Genomic DNA, 16,850 nt, shown 5'->3' with positions numbered 1-16,850 from the left:
ATCAAGAGGAAACTACTTGAACCTTAAGTAAACCTTTATATGAAACTGATAAAAAATCCATCCAACAATTGCAATAACTTTTATCATCAAAATTTAGCATTTCTGATTAAATTCAAAATCAAATCAACACCAAATGGGACAAAGGAAAACAACATGAACTTTGTGAAAGATCCATAGAGTACTTCATAATAATGATGACAAGATTTGTGTAAGAGCTGACAATGGACAGACAACAGAACATGATTACACAGTGATTACACAGCCCACCATCTAGTGGTCTAAAAAACCACAAGCAACATTAATTATTCAAATTATTTATTGAAATTTATATGTAATATAGTAACAACACATTCATGGAACACATTTCTGGATAATGCACCTGAGATATTTTTATGACACCTAAAACATATTTCGAACAATGCAGCTGTGGAAAATAAAATCCTGTACCTTAAAATACTGTAACAATAAAACATACTTGGCTGTTTGAGTGAAATATAATTGGCATTCAATTGAAAACAAATATATGTCTATGTTTTACTTCCTGTATATAGTAGTAAACAAACAGCTGGAATAATAAAATCTCTACCATGTTATGCTGAACCTAAGGTGAAGATATCAAAGTTCTAAGGCATCACATTGATATAAAAAAAGACATCTTTCTGATTACTTCAGTTCTCCTCAACTTTTCTAAAACTTGTATATAGTGACCAGTACTTCCTAAAACATATATGGAATAGCTTGTATTTCTCAAAACCTATAGATATATAGTGAAGAGTACGACGCATGACACCAGACAAAAGGGAATTTCAGTAGGTCACCCTGAGACGTGTTTCATGACCTGCTGAAGTATTAACTTTCATTAGAAATTATCCACTGTAATCTCTGGATGTTGGATCAAAATCTGTCCATATACTGGTAATATAGTTGTGTTTTCAATCTGAACCTGTCCACGACTTATTGAAATAAGCCAATAATTCTGGATTAGAATGTTTGAACTTTTTCCTTGATTTCTTGCAACTCTTTACAAAGACATTGCTTTCAGAGCCTTTCTTTAATGAATCACTATCAATCAGAGTCAAGGACACAAAATAATTATATTTTTCTAATCAGATAAAGTTTTTCCTCTAGTGCACTGATCCCCCAGTTTTTGTGTCTCTCCTTCAAGCCATCCAATGTTTCCACCAACTTCACACTGTGTGTCTTGTCTGGAAAGAATATGAGGAAAATGTTAATTTAGGAAAGAAATAAAGACAAAAACTGATGTCAACTTAAATATGAACTAATCACCCGCTCTTCTACTGTAAATTTAACACTGTTCAGGTGAAATTCATCATGCTGAACTATGAGTATGCAAATAGCTGTTTCTGTATTGTTTATTAAGAAATCATTTTGTGGTGATTCATCAGTTTAATGATCTGACAAGGTGTGTTCAGGCTGGTGCATAGGGCAGTTTCTTAGACATGTTTGTTGAAGAAATCAAATAAGAAACCACAGGGTGGTGGAAGTTTTCAATCATAAAGGGCAATAACTCTGTAAATACAAATATATTATCTAGTTATTGGCCACAAACTAGATGGTAGCAATAAAGTTTTAAAATCTAATCTATGCGTTACTTCTCTAGTAAATAGACTTGATACATAATTTTATAATCCAAGAAAAGCCTTAACTCTACAAAAATACATCTGAATCGCCCCACAGTTTAACCTTGCCTGATGTCTAATAAAGATTGGTAAAGTCAATCAAGTTTTGTCTAGTTCTCATATGGGATGAAACCACAAGTGTACTGACAAGTGGCTGGAGATTTTTTACTCATATCAGTCAAGATCATTCAAGATATCATGGGTCTTAAGCAGGATGTAAAGTTTGATTGAAACTCCCTTACGAGTTCTTTTCTGAATGAATGTGTGTGTGTGGGAGAGGTAATGGTAGTGGTGTGTGTGTGTGTGTGTGTGTGTGTGTGTGTGTGTGTGTGGGTGTGTGTGTGTGTGTGTGGGGTGTTGGTGGTTTGTGTGTGTGTGTGGTGGTGGTGGTGGTGTGTGTAGTGGTGGTGGTGGTGGTGTGTGTGTGTGGTGGTGGTGGTGTGTGGTGGTGGTGGTGTGTGTGGTGGTGGTGGTGTGTGTGTGTGGTGGTGGTGGTGGTGTGTGTGTGGTGGTGGTGGGTGTGTGTGTGTATGTGTGTGTGTGGTTGTATGTGTGTGGTGGTGATGGTGTGTGTGTGTGGTAGAATGGGTGTGTTGTGTGGTAATGGTGTGTGTGTAGTGGTGGTGTGTGTGTAGTGGTGGTGGTGGTGGTGGTGGTGTGTGTAGTGGTGGTGGCGGTGGTGGTGGTGTGTGTGTGTGTGTGTGTAGTGGTGTGGTGTGTGTGTAGTGGTGGTGTTGGTGGTGGTGGTGTGTGTGGTGTGTATGTGTGTCTTTCTGTCTGTCTGTCTGTCTGTCTGCATGCCAGCCAACTTTTACCAAAAATTGTCTGTAACATAACATACACACACCAGGTAATACATTCTGTCTTTCAGTTGCATAGGGATCCAGAAATTCTATTTCTCAGCTTGCTCAAAGTAGGAAGATAACATTTTGGGAGATTCTGCAAGGTTAAGGAATCTTGTAAATGTCTACTTACCATACAGCTCCATCACTTGGTCCTCAGAGACATTATGTGGCGGTCCTGTGAAAACAAAAGGGGAGATAACTTTAATAAGATATTGTATCTCAAAATATCAAAACATTTAATAGGCCTAATGTTCACTTGTTTCTAAAAATAACTTAACGTCTAATATCTACACTTTTACTGTAGTGGCAACACATTATATCCTCATTATCTTAAGGTTTTGAGAAAACTGTGTTCTTTGACCTAGTATTGGGTATTATAAACAATATGGCAACTAAAACATACCTATCACTAATAACCAGATGTGCCACTATACACAAAACCCCCAGTCCACAACCAATGAAATTGATAATTTCATAAAAATGGAAGGGATATAACTCTGGAAAAACATCTTCACCAAAGGCAAACATCACAACCTATTTCTTTACACTTCAATCACAGATTAAATTCAAAGAATAATATGATTTCTATTACCTATTATAAATACCTACCAGCATATTTTGTTTCATCATATTCAAGAGTGACCAGTGCTAGACAACATTCTGGTTTCATCAGACCCTTCAGAAGATCAGTATACCTTAGAAAAATATGACAAACATGGAAATGTTAAAACATATAGATTGTCCATGGCTGCAGGTTTTTGGTCAAGAGGAAATTTTACCTATCTATGTACCATTAAGTCCACAGGGAGCCAGCACAATACCTTTGACAGAGAATGAGCACACAAGATCCATACAAGTATTTGTAAATAATTTACAGAAACGTATATGAATGGGGATCATTACCAGACATGTGCTTATTACTGGAAAAATAAGTATCGGACTGTATACAATTTATATTATGAAATTTGTAGGAGTAGACATCAGCCACATTGATTAACATCACATGTTACTGTAAAGATTGTGATTTTTGAGGAGTTTTATTTTTTGCTACAAATGAGGGTGAAATAACATCATGAAACAAGAGGTCAATTAGGCTTTTATCAGTCATGTGGATCTCAAATCCATAGGGGTGGGGACACACCTAAGGTCTAGTTCTGATATCGGTAAGGAAATAACAGCGTGAAGTTTGAGCTTGATTGGTCAAAGTGAACTCAAATTATCGTTAAAAAAACGTTTGTGTGGACACTGCTGCTGACATAGCAATACCTGTATGTCGTCTTTGGCAGTTAACACAATAAAATGAGATGGAACAAATTAATCATGATCACCATGAAAAAATTATCGTTTTGATACAAACATTAAAATATAAACCATCTAAAAATAACATTCTTTATAAAATCAATGCTACAATCTTGCAACCACAAATTCAACATTATATAAGAAATATTTTATGAGGTTTGGGTCACTAACCCATTCCCTTTCAGAATGTGAGTAAATGACCAATCACTTTTCTCATCTATATTTTTGACTTATTTATCACTCTTAAAGTAGGTCTACAAGGGTTACTTACTTTACTCTGTCACTTCGATTGATGGCCACCAATGACGCTCGGTCCCAAATAACATCAAACTGGCCAGCAACGTCTCTGTGATTAAGAAGATATATATCACATGTATGTTCGAAGAAAAACCAGTATGGCCAGAAATTTAGAGTACATCACTGCAGGAAAGACAACAGAGGTAATTGTCATTTCTTATATTCAAATATTCTCCACATTTACCTGGTACTGTAAAACAATAAATTTTTGTAGGATTGCTAATTTCCATGGACTTTATTGCTACTTTTAAAACCATATGTCAACAAATGACAGTTAAACTGATATGCACTTTTAGCACTTGGCAAAGGCTCAAAATCTATATGAAAAAAATAGTAAATTAAAAAAAAAAAGTATAAAATTAAAAAAAAAAATGGACTGAAGACTTGAGGACATTAAGGACATATAGGACTGTTAAAGCATCATCAGTCTGGCAAACAATTTTGGTGTAAAATCCTCAGTTTAGAACTTGAAGGTGGTATTTGTGAATAGGCAAATCATACAAGATAGGTTTTAATTTTTCTTGTCAAAGCATACTGTCAAATAATTCATTTTTGTGGGAATTTTATTTTTACCAATCAAAGGTGGTCAATGCCAACTTAATGAAATACATGTATATTTTTGTAACAGCATTTTTTTCAATTTTATCACATAAACAGGCACTGCTCTCAAATGTCCACTCCTTTTTCATATCATATTGCTACATTCATGCATAAATATTTGTTGAAAATAAAACCACAAAATTCAAGCATCACAAAAGGATCTTATTTTACAGTAGAGAAATATAAATGTTTATCTCAACAAATTTAACATTTAACTTGACAACTGAATGTCAAAAAATATTGATAAAATATTAAGGTACTTATGTACATACTTGTTGAAATCATAAATGTCGCAGCAGTATAGTTTAATCTTTCCATCTTTGCTCTTCAACAGAAAAATAAAGACATAAATGAAGAAATGACAGTCATATTTTCATGATGGTCTCAAATTTTGAATTATTTACTTTATTATGTCTCAAGGGCTGTGGCCAGACCCCAGGGTCAAATCTCACATCATGATCATGTTTATATCTTGATGTCCATCATTGCTATATATGGTGATGGGGTGGGTATCTCAACTGTTTCACAGATATCGCTCAGAAACGAAGTCCCTTCAGGTGAGGCACACCCCATGGCCAATATTTACATCATGATTGAGTTATCTCTTGATGCCTGATAATGCTATAAATGGTTATGTGGGATCTGAACGGTTTCAAAGCTGTAACCCAGAAATTAAGTCCAGAGGGGTAAAACCACACCCAGGAGCCAGTTCTTACATCCTGAATTTGTTTATCTCTTGATGCTGGTCACTGCTATACAATGTATATGGTTATGGGGTGGGGATCTCAGCTATTTCAAAGATATAACACATTTCCTATGTTGAGCCCCTCCCCTCCTGCCTTAGGGGAGCCAAGATCCATCATTTATTTCAAACTGATATCCCTTCACTAAAACATGCTACAGACCAAATCTGGGCAAAATCCAGTCATTTGTACAGGAGGAGTAGGATTTTAAAGGACTTGTAAAACTTCCCCTTTTTGGCCCCATCCCTCAATCCCTGGGTGGCCTGGACACACTATTTATACAAAATATATTCCCTCTCCCGTACAAATGCTTTTGACCAAATTTGGTAAAATTCCATTGAGTCATTTGTGACTAGTAGCGTTTTGTAGAAAAAGTTAACAGGCAACAGACAGCAAGATACAGGTGCCAGGAGAGCTAAAAAAAAAAGGAAAAGACAACCTTGAAATTGTTTTGCAGTAAGGAAAGGGTGGGGAAATTAAAGTTTAAACAGTTTAATAAATTCAGATTTTTACCTGAAAGAGAGATCCTTTGACTTCCTCTGCAGTTTCTTTTGTATACTCTACTTTTTGTTCCTCGAAGAATTCCTCAAGAGCCATAGCTGAGCATTCCACTCCAACAACATTGTGTCCCTTGTCAGACAGCCTGCAAGAAAGTACTGTATCTTATTATTATAATTATTATATATTATAAATATAATTATTTTAGTCATGGCAAAATTATGAAAATTTTCATAAACACATTTTTTTTGTTTTGTTTTTCCACTACAAAATTATATATTTTTCCTCAAATGTTGCACATTTAGCATGAAATATGTGAAATTAGAAATTAATTAAAGTAATTTCACAACAAAAAATATAAATTAGATAATAAGATTAAGTTTTTAGTAAATGATGTTTCAATTCTTTTAAAAAACAGATCTGAATAAAGATTTGCATTACCTTACCAAGTAATTGAAACAGTGACAGCCAAAATACCTGAAGGAAAGTCATTTTTAAACTTCTTTTTAGGCCGTCATAGCTCAGTATTGCCTACATCAATTGTTGCTTTATAGGCTGTTAATAGCCAGGGTCATATAAGGATGTGCCAGGTTCATGTGGTGGAGTCCAGCCAAAGTTTCCAGAGGAAAACCAGTGGTGACTTCCCCTAGCAGGCATCAATCTGCAAGCTAGCAGAGGAGGGCTAGTGATAAAGACAGTCATACCCCTTAACCACTCAGCCAACATGGCCAGTTAACTGATGTTACCTCCAGTGAAGATCCAAGTATGGGGTTTGATGCTACCCATCTGTGGCAGTTTGTGTTTTAGGAGAGTCAGTCTGCACTACAAGTTTGTTTCTGAGTCTGATCAATCTGAAAGACATTATCACTCTCAGAAACAGATCAGTCTGTGACGACTTTGTTGTGGCAATGTATCCTAATTGCTTTGGATGGATGCAAAGGGCCTCTCATGTTGTTCATTAAGGTAGCCACCAATTATACCAGACCCCACCTCAAAATGACCCTGGCTGTTCAGGGGGCAGAAAAACCAACAAACAAATAGAATTACTCACCATTTTATATCCACTGATTTACCACAAAGTGGGAAGAAAATGTTGGTGTTTTCACGGTTGTCTAGAATGTTATCCATGTACTTCTCCCAGTAACTAAAACAAAGACAAGAGGCCCATCAGGCCTTTATTATTCACCTAGTTTACTTTGCTGAAATTAATTAATGTAAACTAAAGGAAAAGCGTTCAAAACACTTGCATCTTTTTCCCTGTTATAATCTCACCCTGATGCACTGTTTGTAAAACACTAAGTTCTCTTCACTAAAGATGTCTTCAGTTCCAACAGACCAAAGATTTTAAAGAATCTGCTCTATTTCCACTATTTTGCCTTTCTTAACCAAGAGGCTGGAACCCATTGTTCCTATGATGCTGATTCTCTTTTGACCAAGAATGTTTCAGTCTAAACTGACACAGAATCAAGGCATTCCTACATAAGAATGATTTCATAGAATTTCCTCTATAGAGCCCTACCCCTCCCACAGGGACTGATATCCATCATTTATACAAATTGATTCCCCTTCACCCAAACATGCTTCTGATCAAATTTGGACAATATCCTGCAGCTACTGAAGAACAGGAGAGAAAGTACTTGAATTTCTCTATTAGGCCCGACCCCTCAGTCCCCAGGGGCGGAGACCTATGGTTTATACAAAACTGATATCCTTCACTCAAGTATGCTTCAAACCAAATTTGGTTAAATATTTTTGCTCTCCAGAGTAGGGAATTTATTTACCCTTTCATACCTGAAGTGTAAAATGGACTTTTTCAGATGAAATGTCAGAAGAGTCTACATTTAAAATTGGAAGGAAAGTATAAAAAAAAGAATGTTTTGGGTGTTGTACATTGCTGTCTAAAAACACTAATTTTTCATGTCTTTGAAATGCTATGACAGCATATAAAATCTGCATTAAACCTTTCATCCCTAACTAATTAATGTAAACTCTTCTGACATTGCATTTGAAAAAGTTCATTTTACACTTCAGGTATGAAAGGGTCAATACATTCCTACTCTGGAGTTCAAAAATAACTTGATCAATTACATGTATGAAATAATAACAATCAACTGACATACAGTAACTTTTGAATCTAACTTAATTGAAAGATGGAACTTTCTACATTCTACAAGACAATAAAAAATGTGACAATGCCTGAGAAGATATACATTATAATTTCCAGAATTTGATTTAAAAAGGCATAGACTTACGGATGAACAGCTTCTTGGTGAAATCCAATTTTTCTTTCTGTCCATCTCTTTTGCCATCCATCTACATCAACGACAGTGAACTTTGGTTTCTTTGCTGCTGACACGACTGAATCTTCGGTGTCACTAGACGATGAAGGGCTGGACATTTCCTGAAGTGAAATAAGGTTCCATCATTCTGTAAAAACATGACCCACAATGGGGGGCTGTTCTATTATTGTACAATAAAACAGAATCAGTATGTTACACACATGCCTGTGATTTACCGTTTCATAACAAAGAACGATGAAGTATAATCATCGAGACAACGAAATCACATGAATAAGGTCAGGATAATAAGGGAAAACACAATCTCGTCCCCCGACCCTAGTACTCACTTTCTTAAAAAGTGGGGTGGTCCTAAGCAATCGGATGGGAAATACACGTACGCACTTCGTATACATGCAGGCACGTCTTATCCAATTTGGGAGAGTCTCCAGGCGTGCACAGCTTTTGTTCTTTTTCAAATGCTACACAGCTTTGATTTTATTCCGTGCTTCACAGTGAATTCGTTGGTCCAGGAGCTTACCAGGATATGAACCACAAAGAAAACACACAGGAGGCTTTTAAGTCTACCTGTCAGCTTTCATAACAGCCTAATTTTTGACCTAGTAAAAGCATAACTTATTTTGTCCGTGCTCATAAATCGAAAGTAGGTCTTAAAATACAATGATAAAATTCTGTCGATAGAAAGTTTGAATTGCTTCATAAATATGTTGTTTATACATCATCATAATCAATGAATAATAAAATAAAAACTTTCAATTGAAAGATAAAATAAAAGTTATATCCGTATCTCTTCGGGTATCTCCGTATTGGAGTTTGTCCAATCAAAATTCGTTCCGGGAAAATTTGAACCACAATTCCATTCGTAAAAGAAAATGGATGCTAAATAGGTAAAATGAAAACATAGTTACGATTTTAACAATCAGACCATAATCTGATTAGTTTCTCCTATTTTTCGCCTATAATCTAAATACCTAGGTCTGCGTCTATCATTATTACCATAAATGTACCTGTCACGTTAGGCGATAGGCCTAATGAACGTTCCTAAAGTTAGGGATTGTCTAGCTTTGTCTGGATCCATTATCGTGTATTATTCCAACAGTGTGAGAGGTACATGGGAGTACTCAATGACTTGAAAAGATGACAAACATTTTTTTATTAACAGCAATAGACCCAGGTAGATAGATCTTATTCATAAAAACATAAATTCCTGATCTCGGGGTATTAGTCATGCCATTGCTTTGACCACCTGTACAGTTATGTTAGATCGAAAATTTGTCTCTAAAATGATAATTTAATGTCAATATATAGATTTATTATACTGTTACTGATATTGACATTTCCGTGATTATGCACATTTTGGAGACAAAACTGAAATGGTCATAAAAGTGGTAGACATGCATCCACCATGCATGCACTGAATTAACCTAAACAATTATTCCTGTAACATGTCCAGAAATCTTGGGTTCATTTCAAGGCAAAACAAGTTTATTTACCACACTAGCCTTTTCAGACCTTCTTGTTAGCTATTTCTTAAAGCCATGTCAGTGTTTTTTTTTCTCTTCACTTTGACTTAGAAATTCAGTTGTGCTACCATTACCAGTTTAACAAATTGCCTGGTATAACCTTACTTGGCAATACCAGGCTATGTCATGTAGTACTGGACAATATTTAGCGGTGCCAAGCTGTAATTGGTAATTGAATTTTAAGAGCTGTAGATTATACTGGAGACTCTGGTTTGATATCTGACAAGCATTCAACAGGAATTTGTTTTCCCTTGTTCAAAAGTGTTCTTTCACTAAGGACCTATAAAATGTTTGATTTCTGTGGTTTGGTCATATTACATAAGACATTTATTTGATAAGATAAGTCAATTAACATATACCTCTACTTTTTCTTTTGGAGCAGTATCATGATTATAGGCTGTCACAAATAAGTTTTACTGGCCCCACTTGTATAAAATTTTCTCAAGGAACAGGAGGAAGGCATAGGCTAGGATGTCCTGAAATTCCTTGAGGAATTTTCATACAAGATATTTTCAAGGAGATATCAGCTGAGGAAAATCTAGACTTGAGGAAATCTCAAGTTGAGATGTTTTATGCAAGTGGGGCCAGGTGACTTGTTGCTGGGACAGTAAACAGATATTCATAAACAGTTATAATCATTTTACAACGAGCACTTGAAAATTTCAAGTCTCAGTAGAGTTATATACATATTCTTATACTGTAACTTTCAACAAGCAGTCCCCTCAGTTACCCATGTTTGAGAGTCGCCTGTTCAGAAAGGGGTAACATTATGCTGATGTGCTTACAAGTACTTTAGGCATGTAAACCTCTCACTTTGATTTGGGGAGACTGTGGAAAGGTCAAAATACATGTAAATGTGTATTCTGACAACCCAGTCACAAGTAAATGATTATGATACATCAATGATGTAACAATAATTTATTTGTCAATGAAAATAATTTGTGACAGTATAACCACAAAAATGCATTTGCATACCTACCCTGTATGATGATTTTTAATGATATCAATGATGTTGAATTAACACATCATGAAAACGAGTTCAGGAAAAATAACTTAGTGATGCTTTTGTGCCTGTAATTTCAGATATCTCTGTTACCTTGCTCAGGATATATTATGCAAGTAACCTTCCAAATCAAGCAAAATATCATTTTTTTTTAGGTCATGAAATTGTACATTATCTCTTGAACTCAGGTAAGTGACAGGATAAGGAATTAATAAAGAAATTAATAAAATAAACAAAAAAAACAATGGTTCTACTTCTTTTAAAAACATCCTCTAGAGACCATAGAAGTTCTTATAACACAACCAGTGACAGATTCATGTGTGATTTTTCAATGACTACAGGGTCGGCTTCGTCAGACAGTGTGGATATAATGATATTCAGAGGATTGGTCATAGTACAGCAACAGCCTTGAAAAATTACCAGACTGAAATATCCCAGGCCATTCTAAGGATAAAACACCCTTAGAGAATGTCGCAGAATGCAGTAAAATCAAACGAGAGAGATGCGACATATTGTATATTGGAGAAACAGGCAGGAGATTCAGGGTCAGACTTGATGAACATCAGAGAGATAAAAAATCCCAAGAAGGCCCAAAATTCACCAGATCAGAGTGAAAACACTCTCAGTCCCAGATCGTTCAATTGGCACCTACAGATCATTCCAAACAGCAAAATCATGTCATTGATTGGGGAAATTACAAAAAAGTTGACAGAAAACAATCACTACTAGACAGGAATGAGGGGTGGGGGTGGGGGGGGGGGGGCATATACTCTTGCACATCTCTCAAAAACAAAGCATAGCATCATTGACAACAGTATTTTTTACCATACTATATCTTTTCTAATCTATTATTCTGTTTACCATCTTGTAGCACTATTTTCAACCTTAGTGTACATAGGACATCTGGACATTTGAAAAAGTTTGATTCTGTAGCATCTTGTTTACTATATACGTCAGTGCTAGTACACTCCACACTGGTCTGGTGAAGGTGACCATTTAGTCATCGAAACATCACACTTAAATCTTCTACTGGTTGTGTTACCTGGTATATGAACTTCTGTACTATTGACATTACTAACCTGAAGAAAACATTCAAAAATGTCCCCTAGAGACCTTGCGTGGACGAGAAATGATTGCTATGAACTTCAGTATGCCTCATGAACGTGCAATGTTTCTTTTATTTGCAGTACTTGCTTGTTAGTGACTAGACTAGGAGGAAGATGGATAACATCAAGGTTGCCATTCGTGTCCGTCCACTAATTGGAAGGTAATAAAAAGTTACATATCTGGCATCAAGTAAAGTAGTGTCTTGATAGACATGTGTCCATTTGTATCGCACATGTTTCTCTTCTCAACTGATATTATAGATCTGTAAAACTTGTTCTTCTTTTTTTCTTTTTGTATTTTTCTTCCAAAAAATTTCATTTGCTTCTTAGTATATTATTTTCTCAAAATAATTGAAAAGAAAAAAAATCAACTAAAAGCAAAAAAGGCAGGGCAATAATAGTCTTTACTTTGATGAAAATGGTTATAGTTTTAATGAATGTACGTACAGGCACATACAGGTGACATAAATCACTTAACACAATACAAATGAAAAGGATTTTGATACTGTTGTTTAGAGGTTTTATTTTTTTTAGTTAAACTATATAGATCAGAACAGAATTGGACACAACTTGTACAAGTATCAAATATAATGATTTTATAATTCAAATTTAACCATTCTTAACACAAAATTTTAGTGACATTGAATATCATACATACATGTCCATTTTATAATGATTTACTTTACATGCATGTATTTAATTGTTTTGAAGTCAGCACATAGACACTTATATATCAAAAAGGTTATTGTTTCAAATTTCATCTTTTGTACAGGGAGGGTGGAATGGTAAACCATTGGACGGTACATGAAGACACTATCAAGCCAACAGAGGCAGTTGGAAAGCTGGGAACACCATATACGTTTGGTAAATATTGTAATAACTTTAGAAATGAGTTCCATTTGTATGCCTCTGCCATGTTATGGAGATTCATTTTGTATTACCCATGTCTGTCATGTCTCATCACATTCTGTTGCATCCTATCACATCCTTTTGCAGTCCTTTCCAAATCAGTGTGATATCTTGAAAACCTCTCAACATATTTGGTTTATATTTACCCCAAAGTACATAACATCAGGTTCTACACCATCATCATAACATCAGGCTCTACACCATCCTGACATCAGGTTCTATACCATCATAACATCAGGTTCTACACCATCATAACATCAGGTTCTGCACCATCATAACATCAGGTTCTACACCATCATAACATCAGGTTCCCAACCACATCAGGTTCTACACCATCATAACATCAGGTTCTACACCATCATAACATCAGGTTCTACACCATTATTACAATATCAGGTTCTACACCATCCTGACATCAGGTTCTACACCATCATAACATCAGGTTCTACACCATCATAACATCAGGTTCTACACCATCATAACATCAGGTTCTACACCATCATAACATCAGGTTCTATACCATCATAACATCAGGTTCTACACCATCATAACATCAGGTTCTACACCATCATAACATCAGGTTCTACACCATCATAACATCAGGTTCTACACCATCATAACATCAGGTTATACACCATCATAACATCAGGTTCTACACCATCATAACATCATTCTACACCATCATAACATCAGGTACACCATCATAACATCAGGTTCTACACCATCATAACATCAGGTTCTACACCATCTACACCATCATAACAACATCAGGTTCTATACCATCATAACATCAGGTTCTACACCATCATAACATCATGTTCTACACCATCATAACATCAGGTTCTACACCATCATAACAACATCAGGTTCTACATCAGGTTCTACACCATCATAACATCAGGTTCTACACCATCATAACATCAGGTTTTACACCATCCTGACATCAGGTTCTACACCATCATAACATCAGGTTCTACACCATCATAACATCAGGTTCTATACCATCAAAACATCAGGTTCTACACCATCATAACATCAGGTTCTACACCATCATTGCAATATCAGGTTCTACACCATCATAACAATATCAGGTTCTACACCATCATTACAACATCAGGTTCTACACCATCATAACAATATCAGGTTCTACACCATCAAAACATCAGGTTCTACACCATCATAACATCAGGTTCTACACCATCATAACATCAGGTCTATCATAACATCAGGTTCTACACCATCATAAATAACGTTCTACACCATCATAACATCAGGTTCTACACCATCATAACATCAGGTTCTACACCATCATAACATCAGGTTCTACACCATCATAACATCAGGTTCTACACCATCATTACAATATCAGGTTCTACACCATCATAACATCAGGTTCTACACCATCCTGACATCAGGTTCTACACCATCATTACAATATCAGGTTCTACACCATCATAACATCAGGTTCTACACCATCATAACATCAGGTTCTACACCATCATAACATCAGGTTCTACACCATCATAACATCAGGTTCTACACCATCATAACATCAGGTTCTACACCATCATAACACCATCATAACAACATCAGGTTCTATACCATCATAACATCAGGTTCTACACCATCATAACATCAGGTTCTACACCATCATAACATCAGGTTTTACACCATCCTGACATCAGGTTCTACACCATCATAACATCAGGTTCTACACCATCATAACATCAGGTTCTACACCATCCTGACATCAGGTTCTATACCATCATAACATCAGGTTCTACACCATCATAACATCAGGTTCTACACCATCATAACATCAGGTTCTACACCATCATAACAACATCAGGTTCTATACCATCATAACATCAGGTTCTACACCATCATAACATCAGGTTCTACACCATCATAACATCAGGTTCTACACCATCATAACATCAGGTTCTACACCATCATAACATCAGGTTCTACACCATCATAACATCAGGTTCTACACCATCATAACATCAGGTTCTACACCATCATAACATCAGGTTCTACACCATCATAACATCAGGTTCTACACCATCATAACATCAGGTTCTACACCATCATAACATCAGGTTCTACACCATCATAACATCAGGTTCTACACCATCATAACATCAGGTTATACACCATCATAACATCAGGTTCTACACCATCATAACATCAGGTTCTACACCATCATAACATCAGGTTCTACACCATCATAACATCAGGTTCTACACTATCATAACATCAGGTTCTACACCATCCTGACATCAGGTTCTACACCATCATTACAATATCAGGTTCTACACCATCATAACATCAGGTTATACACCATCATAACATCAGGTTCTACACCATTATTACAATATCAGGTTCTACACCATCCTGACATCAGGTTCTACACCATCATAACATCAGGTTCTACACCATCATAACATCAGGTTCTACACCATCATAACATCAGGTTCTACACCATCATAACATCAGGTTCTACACCATCATAACATCAGGTTCTACACCATCATAACATCAGGTTCTACACCATCATAACATCAGGTTCTACACCATCATAACATCAGGTTCTACACCATCATAACATCAGGTTCTACACCATCATAACATCAGGTTCTACACCATCAAAACATCAGGTTCTACACCATCATAACATCAGGTTCTACACCATCAAAACATCAGGTTCTACACCATCATTGCAATATCAGGTTCTACACCATCATAAGAACATCAGGTTCTACACATCATAACATCAGGTTCTACACCATCATAACTTCAAGTTCTACACCATCATAACATCAAGTTCTACACCATCAAAACATCAGGTTCTACACCATCATAACATCAAGTTCTACACCATCATAACATCAGGTTCTACACCATCATAACATCAGGTTCTACACCATCATTACAATATCAGGTTCTACACCATCCTGACATCTGGTTCCAACCATCATAACATCAGGTTCTATTCCATCAAAACATCAGGTTCTACACCATCAAAACATCAGGTTCTGCACCATCATAACATCAGGTTCTCGCCATCAAAACATCAGGTTCCCAACCATCATAATATCAGGTTCTACACCATCATAACATCAGGTTCTCGCCATCAAAACATCAGGTTCTACACCATCATAACATCAGGTTCTACACCATCATAACATCAGGTTCTACACCATCATAACAACATCAGGTTCTACACCATCATAACTTCAAGTTCTACACCATCATAACATCAAGTTCTACACCATCAAAACATCAGGTTCTACACCATCAAAACATCAGGTTCTACACCATCATAACATATGGTTCTACACCATCATAACATCAGGTTCTACACCATCATAACATCAGGTTCTACACCATCATTACAATATCAGGTTCTACACCATCCTGACATCTGGTTCCAACCATCATAACATCAGGTTCTATTCCATCAAAACATCAGGTTCTGCACCATCATAACATCAGGTTCTACACCATCATTACAATATCAGGTTCTACGCCATCGTAACATCAGGTTCTACACCATATATCAAGGTGGTCAGCGATCAATTGCCACAAGACAGGTGGTGTACGGCATTATCTGAATATTAACATACTAGTAGAGAAGTCATGGCAACAATATTGTCTGATCAGGTTGATTTTAGCCTGTTGTGTGACACAGAATAACTTTATTTCAGCAAATTGTACAATATCAAAAATTTAAACTATGAGATCACAGTGGTCCAATGAAAGTATATCAGTGTCCATCCTGTCAAGATCGGAATGGTTGTCATCACTCGAATGGCTCTATTTCATGGACTTGGAGAGTTATGAATACCTTGAATGGCTGTATTTCCTGGACTTGGAGAGTTAGGAATACCTTGAGTGGCTGTATTTCCTGGACTTGGAGAGTTAGGAATACCTTGAATGGCTGTATTTCCTGGACTTGGAGAGTTATGAATACCTTGAATGGCTGTATTTCCTGGACTTGGAGAGTTAGGAATACCTTGAGTGGCTGTATTTCCTGGACTTGGAGAGTTAGGAATACCTTGAGTGGCTGTATTTCCTGGACTTGGAG

At 36.2% G+C, this 16,850-nt stretch overlaps 2 protein-coding genes across 2 annotated transcripts in view; one reads left to right on the top strand and one right to left on the bottom strand.

Moving 5' to 3' along the window:
- Window positions 1-298: 298 nt before the first annotated feature.
- On the bottom strand, window positions 299-8,820 carry LOC132561366 (probable thiopurine S-methyltransferase). The gene is made up of 9 exons (XM_060226091.1): window positions 8,549-8,820; window positions 8,175-8,323; window positions 6,974-7,066; window positions 5,938-6,067; window positions 4,954-5,006; window positions 4,056-4,130; window positions 3,095-3,180; window positions 2,616-2,660; window positions 299-1,205 (listed from the first exon to the last, which is right to left on the bottom strand). The coding sequence occupies exons 1-9, from the start codon at window positions 8,612-8,614 to the stop codon at window positions 1,093-1,095; spliced, it is 810 nt and encodes a 269-aa protein (XP_060082074.1). The 5' UTR covers window positions 8,615-8,820; the 3' UTR covers window positions 299-1,092.
- Window positions 8,821-11,965: 3,145 nt separating this feature from the next.
- The window catches only part of LOC132561357 (centromere-associated protein E-like), a 35,481-nt gene continuing 30,596 nt past the window's right edge, over window positions 11,966-16,850 (top strand). Inside the window, exons 1-2 of the mRNA XM_060226082.1 lie at window positions 11,966-12,012; window positions 12,624-12,715. Coding sequence (XP_060082065.1) covers window positions 11,966-12,012; window positions 12,624-12,715 — 139 coding nt within the window. The remainder of the gene's footprint in view (window positions 12,013-12,623; window positions 12,716-16,850) is intronic.

The sequence above is a fragment of the Ylistrum balloti genome, unplaced genomic scaffold, assembly GCF_031769215.1.
Source record: "Ylistrum balloti isolate Yb309-2 unplaced genomic scaffold, AGI_CSIRO_Ybal_v1 Utg371196, whole genome shotgun sequence".
In the NCBI taxonomy this organism is placed as follows: domain Eukaryota; kingdom Metazoa; phylum Mollusca; class Bivalvia; order Pectinida; family Pectinidae; genus Ylistrum; species Ylistrum balloti.
This window is presented reverse-complemented; position numbering and strand designations above follow the sequence as displayed.